At 38.4% G+C, this 17,218-nt stretch overlaps 1 protein-coding gene across 5 annotated transcripts in view; it reads left to right on the top strand.

The window, feature by feature from the left end:
* The window catches only part of LOC126199283 (mediator of RNA polymerase II transcription subunit 25-like), a 371,538-nt gene that overhangs the window by 199,542 nt on the left and 154,778 nt on the right, over positions 1-17,218 (top strand). For all 5 annotated transcript variants that reach the window (XM_049936094.1, XM_049936096.1, XM_049936097.1 and 2 more), the window contains 2 exons: positions 5,357-5,519; positions 7,094-7,285. In XM_049936094.1, the coding sequence (XP_049792051.1) occupies positions 5,357-5,519; positions 7,094-7,285 (355 nt within the window). The remainder of the gene's footprint in view (positions 1-5,356; positions 5,520-7,093; positions 7,286-17,218) is intronic.

The raw sequence follows: 17,218 nt of genomic DNA, 5'->3' as shown, positions 1-17,218 counted from the left end.
CTTGGAGGGTTGGTCTCTCTTAGAAGCTCCTCAGGCGCTACTTTGGACCTTATAATGTTGTAACAGTTGTTTGATGTTACTTACGAAGTCGAAGATTTCGACCCTGACACAAGACGACGAAAGATCAGAGATTTGGTCCACGTCCTTTGAATGAAGCCCTATAAGATTCCTGCAACCCAGGGTAAATTTGAAACTCCAGCAACAGGCAACAAGCGGAAAGGTGACAAAGAATGTAGCGGCAAGGGAAGTTCTAAGATGATCACCGCCAAGGCGAGAATCAGTCATCAGGAGTTGGAGTATGCTGGACCGATGACTCGTTCTCAGACTTGGAGGATAAAACACCGAGATGCTGTTCTCTGAAGGAGGGAGCATTGTTGCAGAAGAAGCCGAGTAGCACAGCCGCCATAGTGTAGTGGTTATGTACTAGATTGTTGCATGGAGGGTCGTGAGTTCAAAACTCACCTGAACTGTAAAATTTTAATTCTATATTCGTTTCAAGTACATTCTAGAAGTATCCACAAATGGCAAGACTCATTGTGCTAGAATGTTCTGTAGCTGTATATATACCGTATATGTTCTGGCCGGAGGCAGTTCGCTCCACGCTCTTGTAAGTGGAAGTGCTGAATAAACCTTCATTAAGTGAAGTTAGTATTCGTCTTTCATCTACTTACACCTTCCTCTACGTGAAAATATCATTGACATACCACTTTGATGTAAGTATGCTGTGGATGACAATCAGAGGAGCCCTGCTATGAAATGAAATGGCACCCCAGACCATACCACCTTGTCGGGCTGTATGGCAGGTGACAGTTAGGTTGGTATACCACAGCTGTTCGGGGCATCTCCAGACACATCTTTGCTGATCATCAGGGCTCAGTTCGAAGCGAGATTCATCACTGAGGACAATTTTACTCCAGTGAATGAGATACTGGGCACAGAGGCAACTTTATAAGAAAGGCACAAATGCATCGCTTAAGCAAAATATTCCGACAATCGGTACCTGATTGTGAGACAAGTACACAACAGAATCATCAACACAGCTAAACAGTTGATTGATATGAAAATACTAATTGTACTCCTACCTAAGACTTACGATAAAATTCATTCTCAGTCCATAGACCATACATTGCATGGAGTGGTGGAATGTAAATAATAGTGAAGTGAAGTCATTGGTTGCTATTTAATAGTCTTAATGTGCATTGGCTTTTGTGGCAAATGATTCTTTCTGAGTTTTGCTGGAAGTTGTTTCTTTTCTTATAACAAAGTTGCAAATTCGGCTAGAATGGGATACAATACATCCCAATCTCCCTTGCACAGGTGTTCAAGCTTGTTTTCAGTTTCTGTTTTTACAGGTGACGTAACTGAGATAGTGTATGTTAACTTTTCATTCAGGCTGTTTGTTATCTTGGTATCCTGTTATCTCATCATTATTTGCTTTGTACACTTTGGTGAGTATGCTACCATGGGGAATTTTAATGTCTCTGCTCCCAAAATTATATGTGCTAACTGAAAAAGTGTACCCTTTTCTGTCGTACTCATTTGGGATAAACTACGCGTCACATGCATCTGTTTATGGTCTAAAACTTCATTTCTTGTTAATGGGTCCACTAAAAAAATATCTCCCCGTAAAAATCTTTCCTTACTTCTATCCAAATGATATCCCTGGTACCGCCTGATATTTTCTCAGTTTTATTTAACTTCAATACTGTTATACATGGGTTAGTGAGTCGTTGGAACGTGACTATTTGTTCTGTACTCCATCGCATATGTATTCTGGGAACACTGCCAAAATGGTGGACATTTCCCCCAATTTGGATTTCTTGTGTTCCGAAGTTAACCATGCCTAAAAAATGGTGCAGGAATTCGTTGCCTAAAGAGGCCTCAAAATCATGGTTATGCTTCCAAACCACTTCAAATATGAACTCAATCTGTTTCCAGTTCCACGCATTGCAAACCTGTTGGGTAAATTAACTTTTTTTTTTCTAATCCACCAAGTCTACAACATGTTGTAATGAAGCAAGCTGGGATATTTGTATTTCCTCTCTTGTTTTGCCATGTGCCTCCTTCAATTAATTTTTTCAATTTTAACTAATTACTGTTAATATACGTGAATATAACCTGCATTTTCATAAAAGAAAAAGGTTAGCCCTTAGTCTTAAAGAATATAACAGCAGCTTAGTTTTATGTATATAATTGATTTTCTAATTTATTTGTACTAATCCCAGTTAGTATCTTTTGTTACAGTGTGAAATCAGTAATTGTTTCGTAACTTAAATTCTGTTGTTGACTTATAAACAGATATAAATTCTGTTCTAATTATAAACATTTGGAAGACGAAATACTAGTAATCTGAAAGTATCTATTTGGCTCTATCCAAAAACATGTTAGCAAAGCCAGCCCTTAATTGATTCCAAAGTAATTAACAGTTTTGACAAAAGTATTGTTGTGTAACAATATTTGTTAATTACATAATTTAAACAAATAATTCGGTCTAACTCTTGTAGTAGAAGAAACTGTTAAAAAGACGGAATCTTTCAATGTATTCATTTAATTTAAAGAGTTAAGTTTTAATTGTAATTCCTGTAAATTTAATTTTGAACAGTGTGTAGTTTCGGCACCTATTGTTGTTAGGATATATAAGGCCCCAACTTTTGATCACAAGACAGTCAGTCCACAGACGAGTTTCAGACGGGAAACCTGTGTTGGTTAGAACAGCAGCAATGCATCAACTTAACTGTGAAATAAGTGTTACATGATTAGGCTGTGTGTTGAAACAATGACAGTGGCCATTCCATACGTACATGATTATTCCAAAAGAACTGTGAATTATGTGGCTATGTTTTTTACTGCTCATAGACATTCAACAGTAAACTATTGAAGCAGTATGTGGATGTTCTCCTGAAAACTATTAATGAGGCTTATCGAAAGTGCCCTGGCCATGTTAATTGTGTATATGGCGAAGGAGGTTGTGAAACGTGAAAGTAAACAAATGTGAAATGCAAATGTGCACCTGTTGGCTACATAATTTAAAGTAGTCCATGTATGACTTCCGCACCCCATTTTTCAGTCAGTGTAGCAACACAGTATGTCAACACCGAAGACAATCAACAAAGAAAAGAAACAAAAAAAGATGAACTGTCACAATACCAGTTTTAATTCTTGACCACGAGTAGATTTAAGAACAAAACACTTTCTTGTGTGCCTGTATCACTGATAAAGGTAGATCATCTTCCTTTGTTTTTACTTTACAAAATTAGTTTTGGCACCCAAGTGAGTTCTTGATACTCTTACTGGATTCACTTTGCTGAAGGGGAGCAAGGTGCAGTGACAGAACTGTTCCCATAGACGGTTCCCCCATTCATATTCCCTTGTGCACCTCTGTAACCTATTTAGTTTGTTGAGCAATGCTGCAGAGACTGATAGTTTGCTTTCAAGTGTCTGATCTTTCTACATTAGGCACCTGCAGTTGGCAAAAACTAAGGAATCTCATCCTTGGTGCTTGCAACGAGTGTAGTGCACTTCGGCAATGGATGCACATCTAGGGGGCTTACTCTGGCATAGAAATGAGACTCGTACGACGTCCCTTAGCGTATTCAACACAGCACACTTTACCTTAGCACCCACCTGTGGGCTGATCCTGTGAACAAATACAGCTGCACACAGTGAGTTCCAGCTTTGCTGAGTAGCACCTCATTCATTTCATTATTTTTCCCTAGTAAATACGTACAACATGACACAGCTGAATCCTCTCTGGAATTATGATGTTGGGTGGAAAGTTAGTCCCTATAATAGTTAATTCTATGCTTATCTCCTTAGCCCTATTGAATGGACATCAAATGCCTTGGGATTTCTGGCCCTACTATGGAATTTACATAAATGTGTGCCTGTCCTTGCAATAAAGATTGATGGATCTTGCCAATACTTTGTTATGCCATGTGGATAATTTCAATATGTCTGTTGTATGTTGTATGAAAGTGTGGACTTTTCACCAGACTTACCCTCAAAGATGGGAACCAGCGAACCCATTGCAACATCAATTACAGGATGAGATGGAATCACCCGTGTGAACCTCAGGAATGAGGAAGCAAGTGTGGGCACCATGCTGCTTCATGGGGTCGCATTTACTAATGGTTCATTTAGGCATCTTTGCACATCTTACTTTTTCATCTGGAGTTACTCAAGCCTTGCTTGCCTGTCAGGATCCATCTCCAGCTGTCCCTGTGACCTGGTGGTGGACTTTGCTTTAAAATAAACTCATCTAAACCAACTACAGATAGTACTTGCATTTCAACATCTGTCACTTGTTCCACACCAATAAACCACTGCCATAGAACCTGGCCACCCTTTGACGGCGTATCTGCAGTTATGAGAACTTCTTTGCCTGGTACGCTGAATGACTCTGAGGATCTTCCCTGCCCCCCGCCCCGCCAAAACCTAATCCACAATCAGATTTCTCCATGTCCTCACATGCACCTAACCCTCCCATTACCCCCAAGAATCAGCTACACAGAAGCACCCTCCTCATGGCCCAGTATCACCATGTACCGAACAGCTGGATTATGGAGAGATGTTGTATCCGTAACAATATATCATCGTACAATCATGTTATTATGTAAACTAATGTAAGACTCTCTGTTTTCTGGCTGAGAGAGTTCGCTGAAATGGAATTACATTTCAGAGTCAGTAACATCATCTTAAGGCAAAGTGACGTTGCCAAAATATGATACATGTGATGTTTTTTGAAGTGGTGAACCAAATTAACAAATTCACTCAGCTGGAAACCTGAGAGCATTACATTAATATATCACTTCATTTGAGAAACAACAATAGGCCATTCATTGATGCCTGCTAAGCCCTTCCTTTTGTGTCATTTACTCCAAAACGAATATTGACACTATTTTAAAATATTTAGCATAAGGTACGCAAAAATATTTTGCAACATTATCACAGGGCTCCTAATGATTGACATGGGTAGTTCATATATTAAAGAATGATGTAATTACATTTTTAATGAGTCATATTTCAGGAGAAAGATGCTGCTGCAATGAGATTGTATTTTCTTCATAATGAAATCTAACACCAATGATGGTAACATAGCAAGTGCTGTGCTTTAGAGTTTCATTGTCAGGCTATAAAAATCTGTAACTTACTTGGACGAAAAAAATTTTTGGGTAATCATGGACTACAACAAGAACAGACTTCATTCAACCACATCTCATGTAATAAACATTATTTTCTTTTCAGTGTCCATTAAAAAGCATTGAAGCAGTAGTGGCTGTAATACTTTTCTGTTTTTGGTAATGTATAACTTCAAGTTTCAGCACTTGACACTTACAGCAAATATTTTTTCTCACAGGAAGGCTGACTCATGGCCTCAGAAACTAATCGTGCAGTTGGTGCCAAAAGAACTGCTTGGAGTTGTTGGTGGTATTTTTCTTAAAAATTCAAATCCTCTGCACTTCCATCCAGAGAACTGTGAAGCTCTTGAATTATTGACCGGAGCTTTGAGTTCTGGATATGTAAGTTATTAGTTCTTGTTGTGTACAGTATCACATAAAAACTCATTTTTGTTAGTAGCCATTTTTATAAAAAGAATTTTGGATTACTCACTTTGTAATTTGGAGTGGAAGATCCTATTCTTCCATTATGTATAGAAATATCTTTTAATATATAATAGCAATCTATAAAAATAAATAATACATGTTACGAGGAATAACGAAAGACCACTCATGCTTCAGGATACACAGCTATTACGATTTAGATATGCCTTGCATTATAAGCCAGCCCAAGATTTCGTGAGGTGATATTACACATTTTCCTGCATTCTTGAATTGGTTTATATTGTTATGTCAGAGCTATTAAGAGAGATGAATTCTCTTTTGAGAGACTGTAGCTAACTTATAAGAGCACATATTGACCGAGCAATACAGAAAAACTGTATATTACAATTAAATATTATGGAGAGAAATAGGTGTTACTTTATGGAAAGAATAAATAAATCAATGTTCAGGCTTGACTGACAATTTTATGCTGATCTGCAGATGATACTTGGAATCAAACCTGTCTCTCTCTCTCTCTCTCTCTCTCTCTCTCTCTCTCTCTCTCTCTCTCTCTGTGTGTGTGTGTCTCGCACACACACACACGCGCGCGCGCGCGCGCGCACACACACACACACACACACACACACACACACACACACACACACACACACACACACCTGGCTCATGAAAGGATTTTTCCAAAGGCTAGCAAGTTTTCATTATTTTTTTGTATGCCTGTTAACCACTCTATGCTTTTACTGTTCAATGAGTAGTTTCCTTTACTCCTGAATTATTTACATGAAGTATTTTTACATAAGTTCTTGTCAATTATTTGTTACTTACATATGACTAATGCCATACTTAACTGCACATGTGCAACACAGTTCTGTTAACTAATCAGTTACTCTAACAGGTACTGATTTAGATAAAGATAATGGAAACACTGAGGAACTGCAAGGGCACATTATCATATATTGGAGAAACTCGATGACAATTTTACAACTGAATTTTTTATCACAGTGTTTTAACATAAGTTTAATAAGTGATTTATTTAATTCTTTGTTGTTTTCTTCCACAGTTTTGTTTTCTTGCTTTGCGTTATTTGTAATGTTTTTGTCATCACGTGTTACTTTCCTTCAATAATTTCTCACAATTTTTTTTTATTTTAATTCTCTCTCTGCTTCCTTCTTTTAATTTTTTCCCATGCACTCTATTTCTACCTTTGTATCCATCTATGCCTTTCACAACTGTTTCAACTTTTACTTTATATTTAAGATAATCAGTAGCTTGTTATGAATCTCGCTTGGTGTAGTTTATTAAAATAGTTCACAGTATAGAGTCATTGCATGTTTCATTTTTCTGTGTTTTTGTATATTATTCTCATGCTGACCACTTTCATGGTATGACACATGGAAGGCTCAGAATAATCATTTACACAAATCTTCCTTAATTAAGTTCAAAAACTGTGCATAAAGTGTTCCCTTAAAAATTCAGCAACAAGTAAATTATGTGTATATGTTACTCACAGTGTCATCAACTTTATGATGTTTCAGGCGGGCTATGTCCATTTCAAGAGAATGACGCCGACGTCAGAGTGTGACGTGAAGGCTGTTGTCCTTATTTACGTGTCATTGAGGAATGAATATGTTGCATTATTCCCTAATGATGATCCAGCATATATGGCAGGTGTCCATAGTACCATAATGGCATCGGGGCCAAGCCAAGCAGAGTTGATTGATCTTCAGGTATGTTCATATTTTATCATACATTGATGGCTGTTTAATAGAAAAAAAAGAGGGAAAATGGAATTTTATTTTTATGTCTGTCTTTAATGTTTATAGAATTTGAATTTTATAATTGAATGTGTCATTACGATATTGCAGTGCCTGTGTTGTTCTGAATTATGATGCAATGTTCTTTCGGATGTGCCTGCATGTCCAAAGGAACCCCAACAGAATAAATAGTCCTGTCATGGGAAAAGCCATGTATAACACTATTACATGGGGACTTGTGCATATAGTATACACGTCATAAATGTGCCTATTTTCCACAACATGTCATATAATGTTACCTCTTTTACAGAATTTGAGTGTGATGTATGACTGATAGATGTAGAAATCAGACTATTAGTTCCTTTTCCTAAAAGATTTCTAGCTGTTAGAAAGGAACACAGTAAAAATGTAATAATACTGACTCTAGGGCCTTTCTATACAAGTTCATTAAGTGGATTGTCAAAAGGATTTACAGTTATCAGCCTGTCAAGGCAAATAAATTGTTAAGTTTCAGAAAAGTGGCCTACTTTTCTGCTGTTCTCTGACATAAGTTCAAAAATAAATATAACTTTTCAGGGTATGGTTCTGAGAAAGGCCGGCCGCTGGTGGCCGAGCGGTTCTGGCGCTACAGTCTGGAACCGCGCGACCGCTACGGTCGCAGGTTCGAATCCTGCCTCGGGCATGGATGTGTGTGTTGTCCTTAGGTTAGTTAGGTTTAAGTAGTTCTAAGTTCTAGGGGGCTTATGACCTCAGCAGTTGAGTCCCATAGTGCTCAGAGCCATTTGAACCATTTTCTGAGAAAGACACAGGAATCTTTTACCTGCCCAAACCCTTTGTCTTTAAATATGTCTTCTTGTGTCTGTATATGTGTGGATGGATATGTGCGAGTGTGCGAGTGTATACCTGTACTTTTTTCCCCCTAAGGTAAGTCTTTCCGCTCCCGGGATTGGAATGACTCCTTACCCTCTCCCTTAAAACCCACATTCTTTCGTCTTTCCCTCTCCTTCCCCTCTTTCCTGATGAGGCAACAGTTTGTTGCGAAAGCTTGAATTTTGTTTGTATGTTTGTGTTTGTTTGTGTGTCTGTCGACCTGCCAGCACTTTCATTTGGTAAGTCACATCATCTTTGTTTTTAGATATACATTAAATATATGGATATAATAGAGGGAAACATTCCACATGGGAAAAATATATCTAAAAACAAAGATGATGTGACTTACCAAACGAAAGCACTGGCAGGTCGATAGACACACAAACAAACACAAACATACACACAAAATTCAAGCTTTCGCAACCAACGGTTGCTTCATCAGGAAAGAGGGAAGGAGAGGGAAAGACGAAAGGATGTGGGTTTCAAGGGAGAGGGTAAGGAGTCATTCCAATCCCGGGAGCGGAAAGACTTACCTTAGGGGGAAAAAAGGACAGGTATACACTCACACACACACACACACACACACACACACACACACACACACACACCCATATCCAACCACACATACACAGACACAAGCAGACATAATTCAGAACAACACAGGCATCACAATACATTACATTTGTCTATGTTAAGTGTCAGTTGCCACTCCCTGCACCAAGTGCCTATCCGCTGCAGATCTTCCTGCATTTCGCTGTTTGTGTCTGTGTATGTGCGGTTGGATATGGGTGTGTGTGCGAGTGTATACCTGTCCTTTTTCCCCCCTAAGGTAAGTCTTTCCGCTCCCGGGATTGGAATGACTCCTTACCCTCTCCCTTAAAACCCACATCCTTTCGTCTTTCCCTCTCCTTCCCTCTTTCCTGATGAAGCAACCGTTGGTTGCGAAAGCTTGAATTTTGTGTGTATGTTTGTGTTTGTTTGTGTGTCTATCGACCTGCCAGTGCTTTCGTTTGGTAAGTCACATCATCTTTGTTTTTAGATACAACAAATTAAATACATGCATTTAAATTTATTAAGATACCTTATACATTTGTCTTAATAAATGATCTGTCAAAAGCCAAAGGTAGGGTGTGGTCACTCTGTATTGTCATTCAGTGTTTTTATGCAATACTACTTCAGTGTTACTGAGCCAAAAAAGCAATTTTCTTTTTATAACTCCTTGTACTTTATTGAATTTCATTTATAAATGAAAGAATTTTATCTTTATTTTACTCAAAACTTGAACCTGCTAAATCTCAGTATTTATGCATGACAATTTCATCTTTTCAGCAAAACTTACACACTTTCGCTTTACTTACTATCACAAAGAGAGTAAGAATATTAAAATCATTAAATTTGTCTGAAAACATGTGCTTCAGTACTTAAGCAAAATTTCACTTCAGCATTTCTACCTCATAGATCATACAGTACTTTTACGTGCGCTTTAAAAGTTAGTCCACAACAATTATTTTCAGACATTCATTCAGATACAAAAATTAGTGCTTATAGATATTGAATAAAGCACTTCAAATGTTTTTATAACAGGTTTACTCACAATAATCAAACACTGGAAAAGGACCCTTTATAGGTGAATGATTAGGAATAAAACAACAGTGTGAACCAAATTTTATGTTTAACACATTAATTATAAAAAGTTAATTTTGAATTAATGATTCACTCTTCTACAACTCTAATTATACAGTTTACAACCTGATGGCTGTAGTTGTTGGGTGTGGCGGATGGCAGTGGCAGCTCCACTATCTATGGTATAGTGTACAAGCTTCTTCCAGTGTGGACTGATTAATTATTCTTGGCATTGTTTTAATGTCCATAACATAGCCCAAATACTTGTGCCAAAGCCGTAATAATCCAGCAGTTTTCATCTGAGGCTGTTGTGCAACACTTTCCATGGAAGGCATCGCCTGCTTTGTCCAAGTGTTGCCTCTTTCATTGCTGCCTGCAGACTGTGTCCTCTCATTTCTGCTCACTCTACAGGTAGTGTCCCAAAAACGCAAGCCATCTTTTACACTTCCATACAGTACAAAAGCACTCCATCTTTTACATAACACACATCCTACGCATTGTCCCTAAGTGTGTACCGTTTTATACGAATGACAACTTACACAAATATTTAAAATTACATACATGAACATTTTCATTTTATTAACCCAAAACAAAATATTATTTAGTAAATTATACATTTTGCATATTTATTTGCGTAAGTTACAGACGTACATTAACAAAGCACTCGAACATCACGTATATCTCACTTTCCATTTTGCTGTTGTTGCTTTGGTCTTCAGTGCAGAGACTGGTTTGATGCAGCTCTCCATGCTACTCTATCCTGTGCAAGCTTCTTCATCTCCCAGTACCTACTGCAACCTACATCCTTTTGAATCTGCTTAGTGTATTCATCTCTTGGTCTTGCTCTACAATTTTTACCCTCCACGCTTACCTCCAGCACTAAATTGGTGATACCTTGATGCCTCAGAACATATCCTACCAACTGATCCCTTCTTCTTGTCAAGTTGTGCCACAAATTCCCCTTCTCCCCAATTCTATTCAGTACCTCCTCATTATTTAAGTGATCTACCCATCAAATCTTCAGCATTCTTCTGTAACACCATGTTTCAAAAGTTTCTATTCTCTTCTTATCTAAACTGTTTATCATCCATGTATCACTTCCACAAATGACTTCACTCCATAAAAATACTTTCAGAAAAGACTTCCTGACACTTAAATCTGTCAACAAATTTCTCTTTGTCAGAAACACTTTCCATGCCATAGCCAGTCTGCATTTTATATCAACTCTACTCTGACCACCATCAGTTATTTTGCTCCTCAAATAACAAAACTCATTTAGTACTTTAAGTGGCTCATTTCCTAATCTAATATCCTCAGCATCACCTGATTTAATTTGATTACATTCCATTATCCTTGTTTTGCATTTGTTGATGTTCATCTTATATCCTCCTTTCAAGACACTGTCCATTTTGTTCAACTGTTTTTCCAGGTCCTTTGCTGTCTCTGACGGAATTACAGTGTCATCAGCGAACCTCAGTTTTTATTTCTTTTTTTCCTTTACTGCTTGCTCAATATACAGATTGAATAACATCAGGGATAGGCTACAACCATGTCTTACTCCCTTCTCATTCACAGCTTGCCTTTCATGCCCCTTGACTCTTATGACTGCCATCTGGTTTCTATACAAATTGTAAATAGCTTTTCGCTCCTGGTATTTTATCCCTGTTACCTTCAGAATGTGAAAGAGATTATTCCAGTTAACATTGTCAAAAGTTTTCTGTAAGTATACAAATACTTGAAACACAGGTTTGCCTTTCCTTAACCTATCTTCTAAGATATGTCATAGGGTCAGTATTGCCTCGCATGTTCCAACATTTCTATGGAATCCAAACTGATCTTCCCTGAGGTCGGCTTCTACCAGCTTTTCCATTCATCTGTAAATAATGTGTGTTAATATTCTGGAACTGTGACTTATTAAACTGATAGTTCGGTAATTTTCACACCTGTCAACATCTGCATTCTTTGGGATTGGAATTATTGTATTCTTCTTGAAGACTGAGGGTATTTCACCTGTCTCAAACATCTTGCTCAGCAGATGGTAGAGTTTTGTCATGACTAGCTCTCCAAAGGCTACCAGTAGTTCTAGTGGAATGTTGTCTACCTTTGAGGCATTGTGTCAACTTAGGTCTCTCAGTGCTCTGACAAATTCTTTACACAGTATCGTACCTCCCATTTCATCTTCACCTACATCCTCTTCCATTTCCATAATATTGCCCTCAATTACATCGCCCTTGTATAGACCCTTTATATACTCTTTCCACCTTTCTGCTTTCCCTTCTTTGCTTAGGACAGGTTTTACATCTGTGCTCTTGATATTCATACAAGTGGTTATCTGTTCTCTAAAGGCCTCTTTAATTTTCCTAGGCAGTATCTATCTTACCCTGAGTGATACATACTTCTTCAGCCTTACATTTGCCCTCTAGCCACCCCTGCTTAGCCGTTTTGTACTTCCTATCAATCTCATTTTTGAGACGTGTGTATTCCTTTTCGCCTGCTTCTTTTACTGCATTTTTATGTCTTCTCCTTTCATCAATTAAATTCTATATCTCTTCTGTTACCCAAGGATTTCTACTAGCCCTCTTCTTTTTACCTACATGATCCTGTGCTGCCTTCACTATTTCATCTCTCAAAGCTATCCATTCTTCTTCTACTGTATTTTTTCCCCTGTTCTTTTCAATCATTCCCTAATTCTCTCTCTGAAACCTCTCATTCTTTCAGTTTATCCAGGTCCCATCTCCTTAAATTCCTACTTTTTTGCAGTTTCTTTAGTTTCAATCCACAGTTCATAACCAATAAATTGTGGTCAGAGTCCACGTCTGCCCCTGGAAATGTCTTGCAATTTAAAACCTAGTTCCTAAATCTCTGTCTTATCATTACACAATCTATCTGAAACCTTCCAGTGTCTCCAGGCCTCCTCCATGTATAAAATCTTTCTATATAGTCTTCGCACATCATATTTATATTATGACAAACATTAAAGGCAAAAAAACTTTTATAGATTAGATGGCTGGCTGAATAATAGTGTTACATGGGGACTACACCTGTCATGAAGTACATTAAATGTATTTGCACTTGCGAACGTGGCAACCATCTGCTGTATAGTGGAACGACGTCAATGAAAGTTTGAGCTGGACTGGGACTCAAACATAGAATTTCTGCTTATTTTGAGTAGCTGACTCATGGCCAGAACCAAATTTCCATCTGTTGACAACTATGTGTACAGAATCTGTATTTGTACATCCATTATACGAGGGCAGTTCAATAAGTAATGCAACACATTTTTTTTCTGAAACAGGGGTTGTTTTATTCAGCATTGAAATACACCAGGTTATTCCCCAATCTTTTAGCTACACAACACTATTTTTCAACGTAATCTCCATTCAATGCTACGGCATTACGCCACCTTGAAATGAGGGCCTGTATGCCTGCACGGTACCATTCCACTGGTCGATGTCGGAGCCAACGTCGTACTGCATCAATAACTTCTTCATCATCCGCGTAGTGCCTCCCACGGATTGCGTCCTTCATTGGGCCAAACATATGGAAATCCGACGGTGCGAGATCGGGGCTGTAGGGTGCATGAGGAAGAACAGTCCACTGAAGTTTTGTGAGCTCCTCTCGGGTGTGAAGACTTGTGTGAGGTCTTGCGTTGTCATGAAGAAGGAGAAGTTCGTTCAGATTTTTGTGCCTACGAACACGCTGAAGTCGTTTTCTTCAATTTCTGAAGAGTAGCACAATACACTTCAGAGTTGATCGTTTGACCATGGGGAAGGACATCGAACAGAATTACCCCTTCAGCGTCCCAGAAGACTGTAACCATGACTTTACCAGCTGAGGGTATGGCTTTAAACTTTTTCTTGGTAGGGGAGTGGGTGTGGCGCCACTCCATTGATTGCCGTTTTGTTTCAGGTTTGAAGTGATGAACCCATGTTTCATCGCCTGTAACAATCTTTGACAAGAAATTGTCACCCTCAGCCACATGACGAGCAAGCAATTCCGCACAGATGGTTCTCCTTTGCTCTTTATGGTGTTAGGTTAGACAACGAGGGACCCAGCGGGAACAAACCTTTGAATATCCCAACTGGTGAACAATTGTGACAGCACTACCAACAGAGATGTCAAGTTGAGCACTGAGTTGTTTGATGGTGATCCGTCGATCATCTCGAACGAGTGTGTTCGCACGCTCCGCCATTGCAGGAGCCACAGCTGTGCACGGCCGGCCCGCACGCGGGAGATCAGTCAGTCTTGCTTGACCTTGCGGCGATGACACACGCTTTGCCCAATGACTCACCGTGCTTTTGTCCACTGCCAGATCACCGTAGACATTCTGCAAGCGCCTATGAGTATCTGAGATGCCCTGGTTTTCCGCCAAAAGAAACTCGATCACTGCCCATTGTTTGCAACACACATCCATTACAGACGCCATTTTAACAGCTCCGTACAGCGCTGCCACCTGTCGGAAGTCAATGAAACTATACGAGACAAAGCGGGAATGTTTGAAAATATTCCACAAGAAATTTCTGGTTTTTTCAACCAAAATTGGCCGAGAAAAAAAAATGTGTTGCATTACTTATTGAACTGCCCTCGTATATATTCCCTCCTGTACAGGGAAGAGATTGTACTTGAAAGTCATTCACCTGGTATCGGCAGATAAATACGATATTCCAGTGCCTGTGTTGTTCCAAATTATGTTACAGTGTTCCTTCAGACATGCATGCATGTTCATGCCATACCAGGTCTCAAACCTGGATTTCCTGCTTTTCACGAGCAGTCGCCCTACCGTTTGTCTATCTGAGCACAATATGTGGCTGGACCCAAACTTCCATATGTCATCAACCATGTGTCTGCAACTAGTGCTCATACATCCAGTATATATATTCTTGTGTGGGGTAGACATTTTACGTGAAATTGGTTTGCCCGGTCTCAGCGGATAAATACAATATTGCAGTGCCTGTGTTATTCCAAATTGCAGTGCAATGTTCCTTCAGACATGCATACATTTGTGAAGGAACAGGCATTGTGGTGACAACAGTCATCATACATAGAATGTATTCATAGTTGTGAATATGGACAACCATCAGCTGTATAATGGAATGATGACAATGAAAATTTGGGCTGGACTGGGATTCAAACCCAGATTTCATGCTTGTTGTGAGTGGTCGCCTTACCATTTGGCATTCCATTATACAGCTGATGGTTGTCCGTATTTGTAACTGCAAATACCTTTCGTGTATTTCAAGACAGCTGTAATCGCTACAGTGCCTTTTCCTTCAGACATGCATGCAGGTCGAAGGAACATTGCATTGTAATTTGGAATAACACAAGCACTGCACTGTAGTATTTATCTGTCGACATTGGATGAGCATGTTTCAAGTAAAATGTCTCACTTGTATCAAAATATACATAACGGATGTACGAGTACAGGTTGTAGACATGTTTTGATGACATGTGGAAGTTTGGGTCTGACCATGAGCTGTGCTTGGATAACCACATGGTAAGGTAATCGCTCATGATAAGCAGGAAATCTGGGTATGAATCCTGATCTGGCACAAGTTTTCATTGTCATCATTCCATTGTATAGCTGATGATTGCTCATATTCACAACTGCAAATACGTTTCATGAATGTGTCATTGGATCAGAGAGACTGTGATGAAGCAAGCTGTGATATTTATACTTCTCCTCTTCTTTTGCCATCTGTCTCCTTAAAATTCAAATTTCTAACTTTTTAAAATTTACTATTAACATACGTTAATATAATCTACATTTGCATAAAAGAGAAAGGTTGGCCCTCAACTTTAAAGTATATAACATCAGATCTAATTTTGTGCTTAGTTTTATGTATGTAATTGATTTTCTAATTTATTGGGAATATGTTTAGTTAGTGTCATTTCTTACAGGATGAAATCAGTAATTGTTTCGTAATTGAAATTCTATAATTGACTTATAAACAAATTCAAATTTGGTACTAATTATAAATGTTTGGAAGACAAAATACTAGTAATCTTAAAGTATCTATTTGGCGCTATTCGAAAACTTGCTAGCAGAGCCAGCACTTAATTAATTCCTAAGTAATTAACAGTTTTGTCAGAAGTATTGTTTGTGTAACTATATTTGTTAATTTTACAATTTAAACAAATAATTCAGCCTAACTCTTGTAGTAGAAGAAACCGTTAAAAAGACAGAATTTTTCGATGTATTCAGTTAATTTAAGGAGATAAGTTTTAATTGTAATTTCTGTAAATTAAACTTTGAACAATGTGTAGTTTCAGCACCTATTATTGTGAGGATATATAAGGGCCCAATTTTTGGTCACGAGACAGTCAGTCCATGGCTGAGTTTCGGATGAGAAACCTATATTTGTTAGAACGACAACAATGCATCAACTTAACAGTGAGATAAGTGTTCCAACAATAGGCCGTGTGTTAAACCAATGACAGTGTCTCCTCCATACGCACCTTTCTATTCTCCAAGAACAGTGAACTTTGTGGTAAGGTTTTACAGCTCATAGATGTTCAACAGTAAACTATAGTAGCAGTATGAGGATGTTCGCCTGCACCATATTAATGAGGCTTATCAAAAGTTAAACAATAGTGCACTGGCCATATAACTGTGTAATATTGGGGGGCTGTGAACAATGAAAGTAAAAGACTGTGAAACACAACTGTGCATCTGTTGGCTAGATCATTTACAGTAGACAGTAGTTGTACTTCCACAACCCATGTTTCAGCCAGTATGTCAACACTGAGAACAACAAACAAAGAGATAAACAAAGCAGGCGAGCATCGTTACAAGACACAAACAGGTACATACGGGTAAATTCATCACTCACTCAGTGACTTCATTTTATGTGAACACCAATGAGGAAGAGATGTTTCAGGGATGGAGACTAGTTGGAACTAACTAACTCAGACACATCCACTGCTGCACAGTGTTTGGGATAACATATTACTTTGGTAAACTGATATCTTGCTCAACACATGTAGTAGCAACAATTGATGATGATTGCCACCATAAAAATATTCTGTGTTTTAAATAGTGGGAGTTTTATTTCATTTGTACATGGAATCTGGTACAGATGGACGCATTGTTTCTGCAAGGTGGGACGGTGATTGCTGCCTTATTGTGCTTAGTGTTTTGGGCAGTTTATTTCATACACAGTCGTCCCAGCTCAGAGATGTGCCATGAGTACTGTAACAATTGACATCTCATCACAGGACAAAAGAACTGCCATTAAGACTTGAGAGATCAATCATTCATGTCAAGTCAAAGAGAGTACATGTAGTAGCTTGAATTGTTAAGAAGTGTTTATCCCGACTGCAAATGTAGAATCAGTTTATGAAGGTTTCTGAAAAAAATGTTTTTATCATTTAGTAAAGCTTTAGTTTTGTGAACATTTCCCAGTTTCCAGAGCA

Source organism: Schistocerca nitens, chromosome 8 (genome assembly GCF_023898315.1).
Source record: "Schistocerca nitens isolate TAMUIC-IGC-003100 chromosome 8, iqSchNite1.1, whole genome shotgun sequence".
Taxonomy (NCBI): Eukaryota; Metazoa; Arthropoda; class Insecta; order Orthoptera; family Acrididae; genus Schistocerca; species Schistocerca nitens.
The sequence above is the reverse complement of the archived record's forward strand: the minus strand, read 5'-3'. Positions and strand labels throughout refer to the sequence as shown.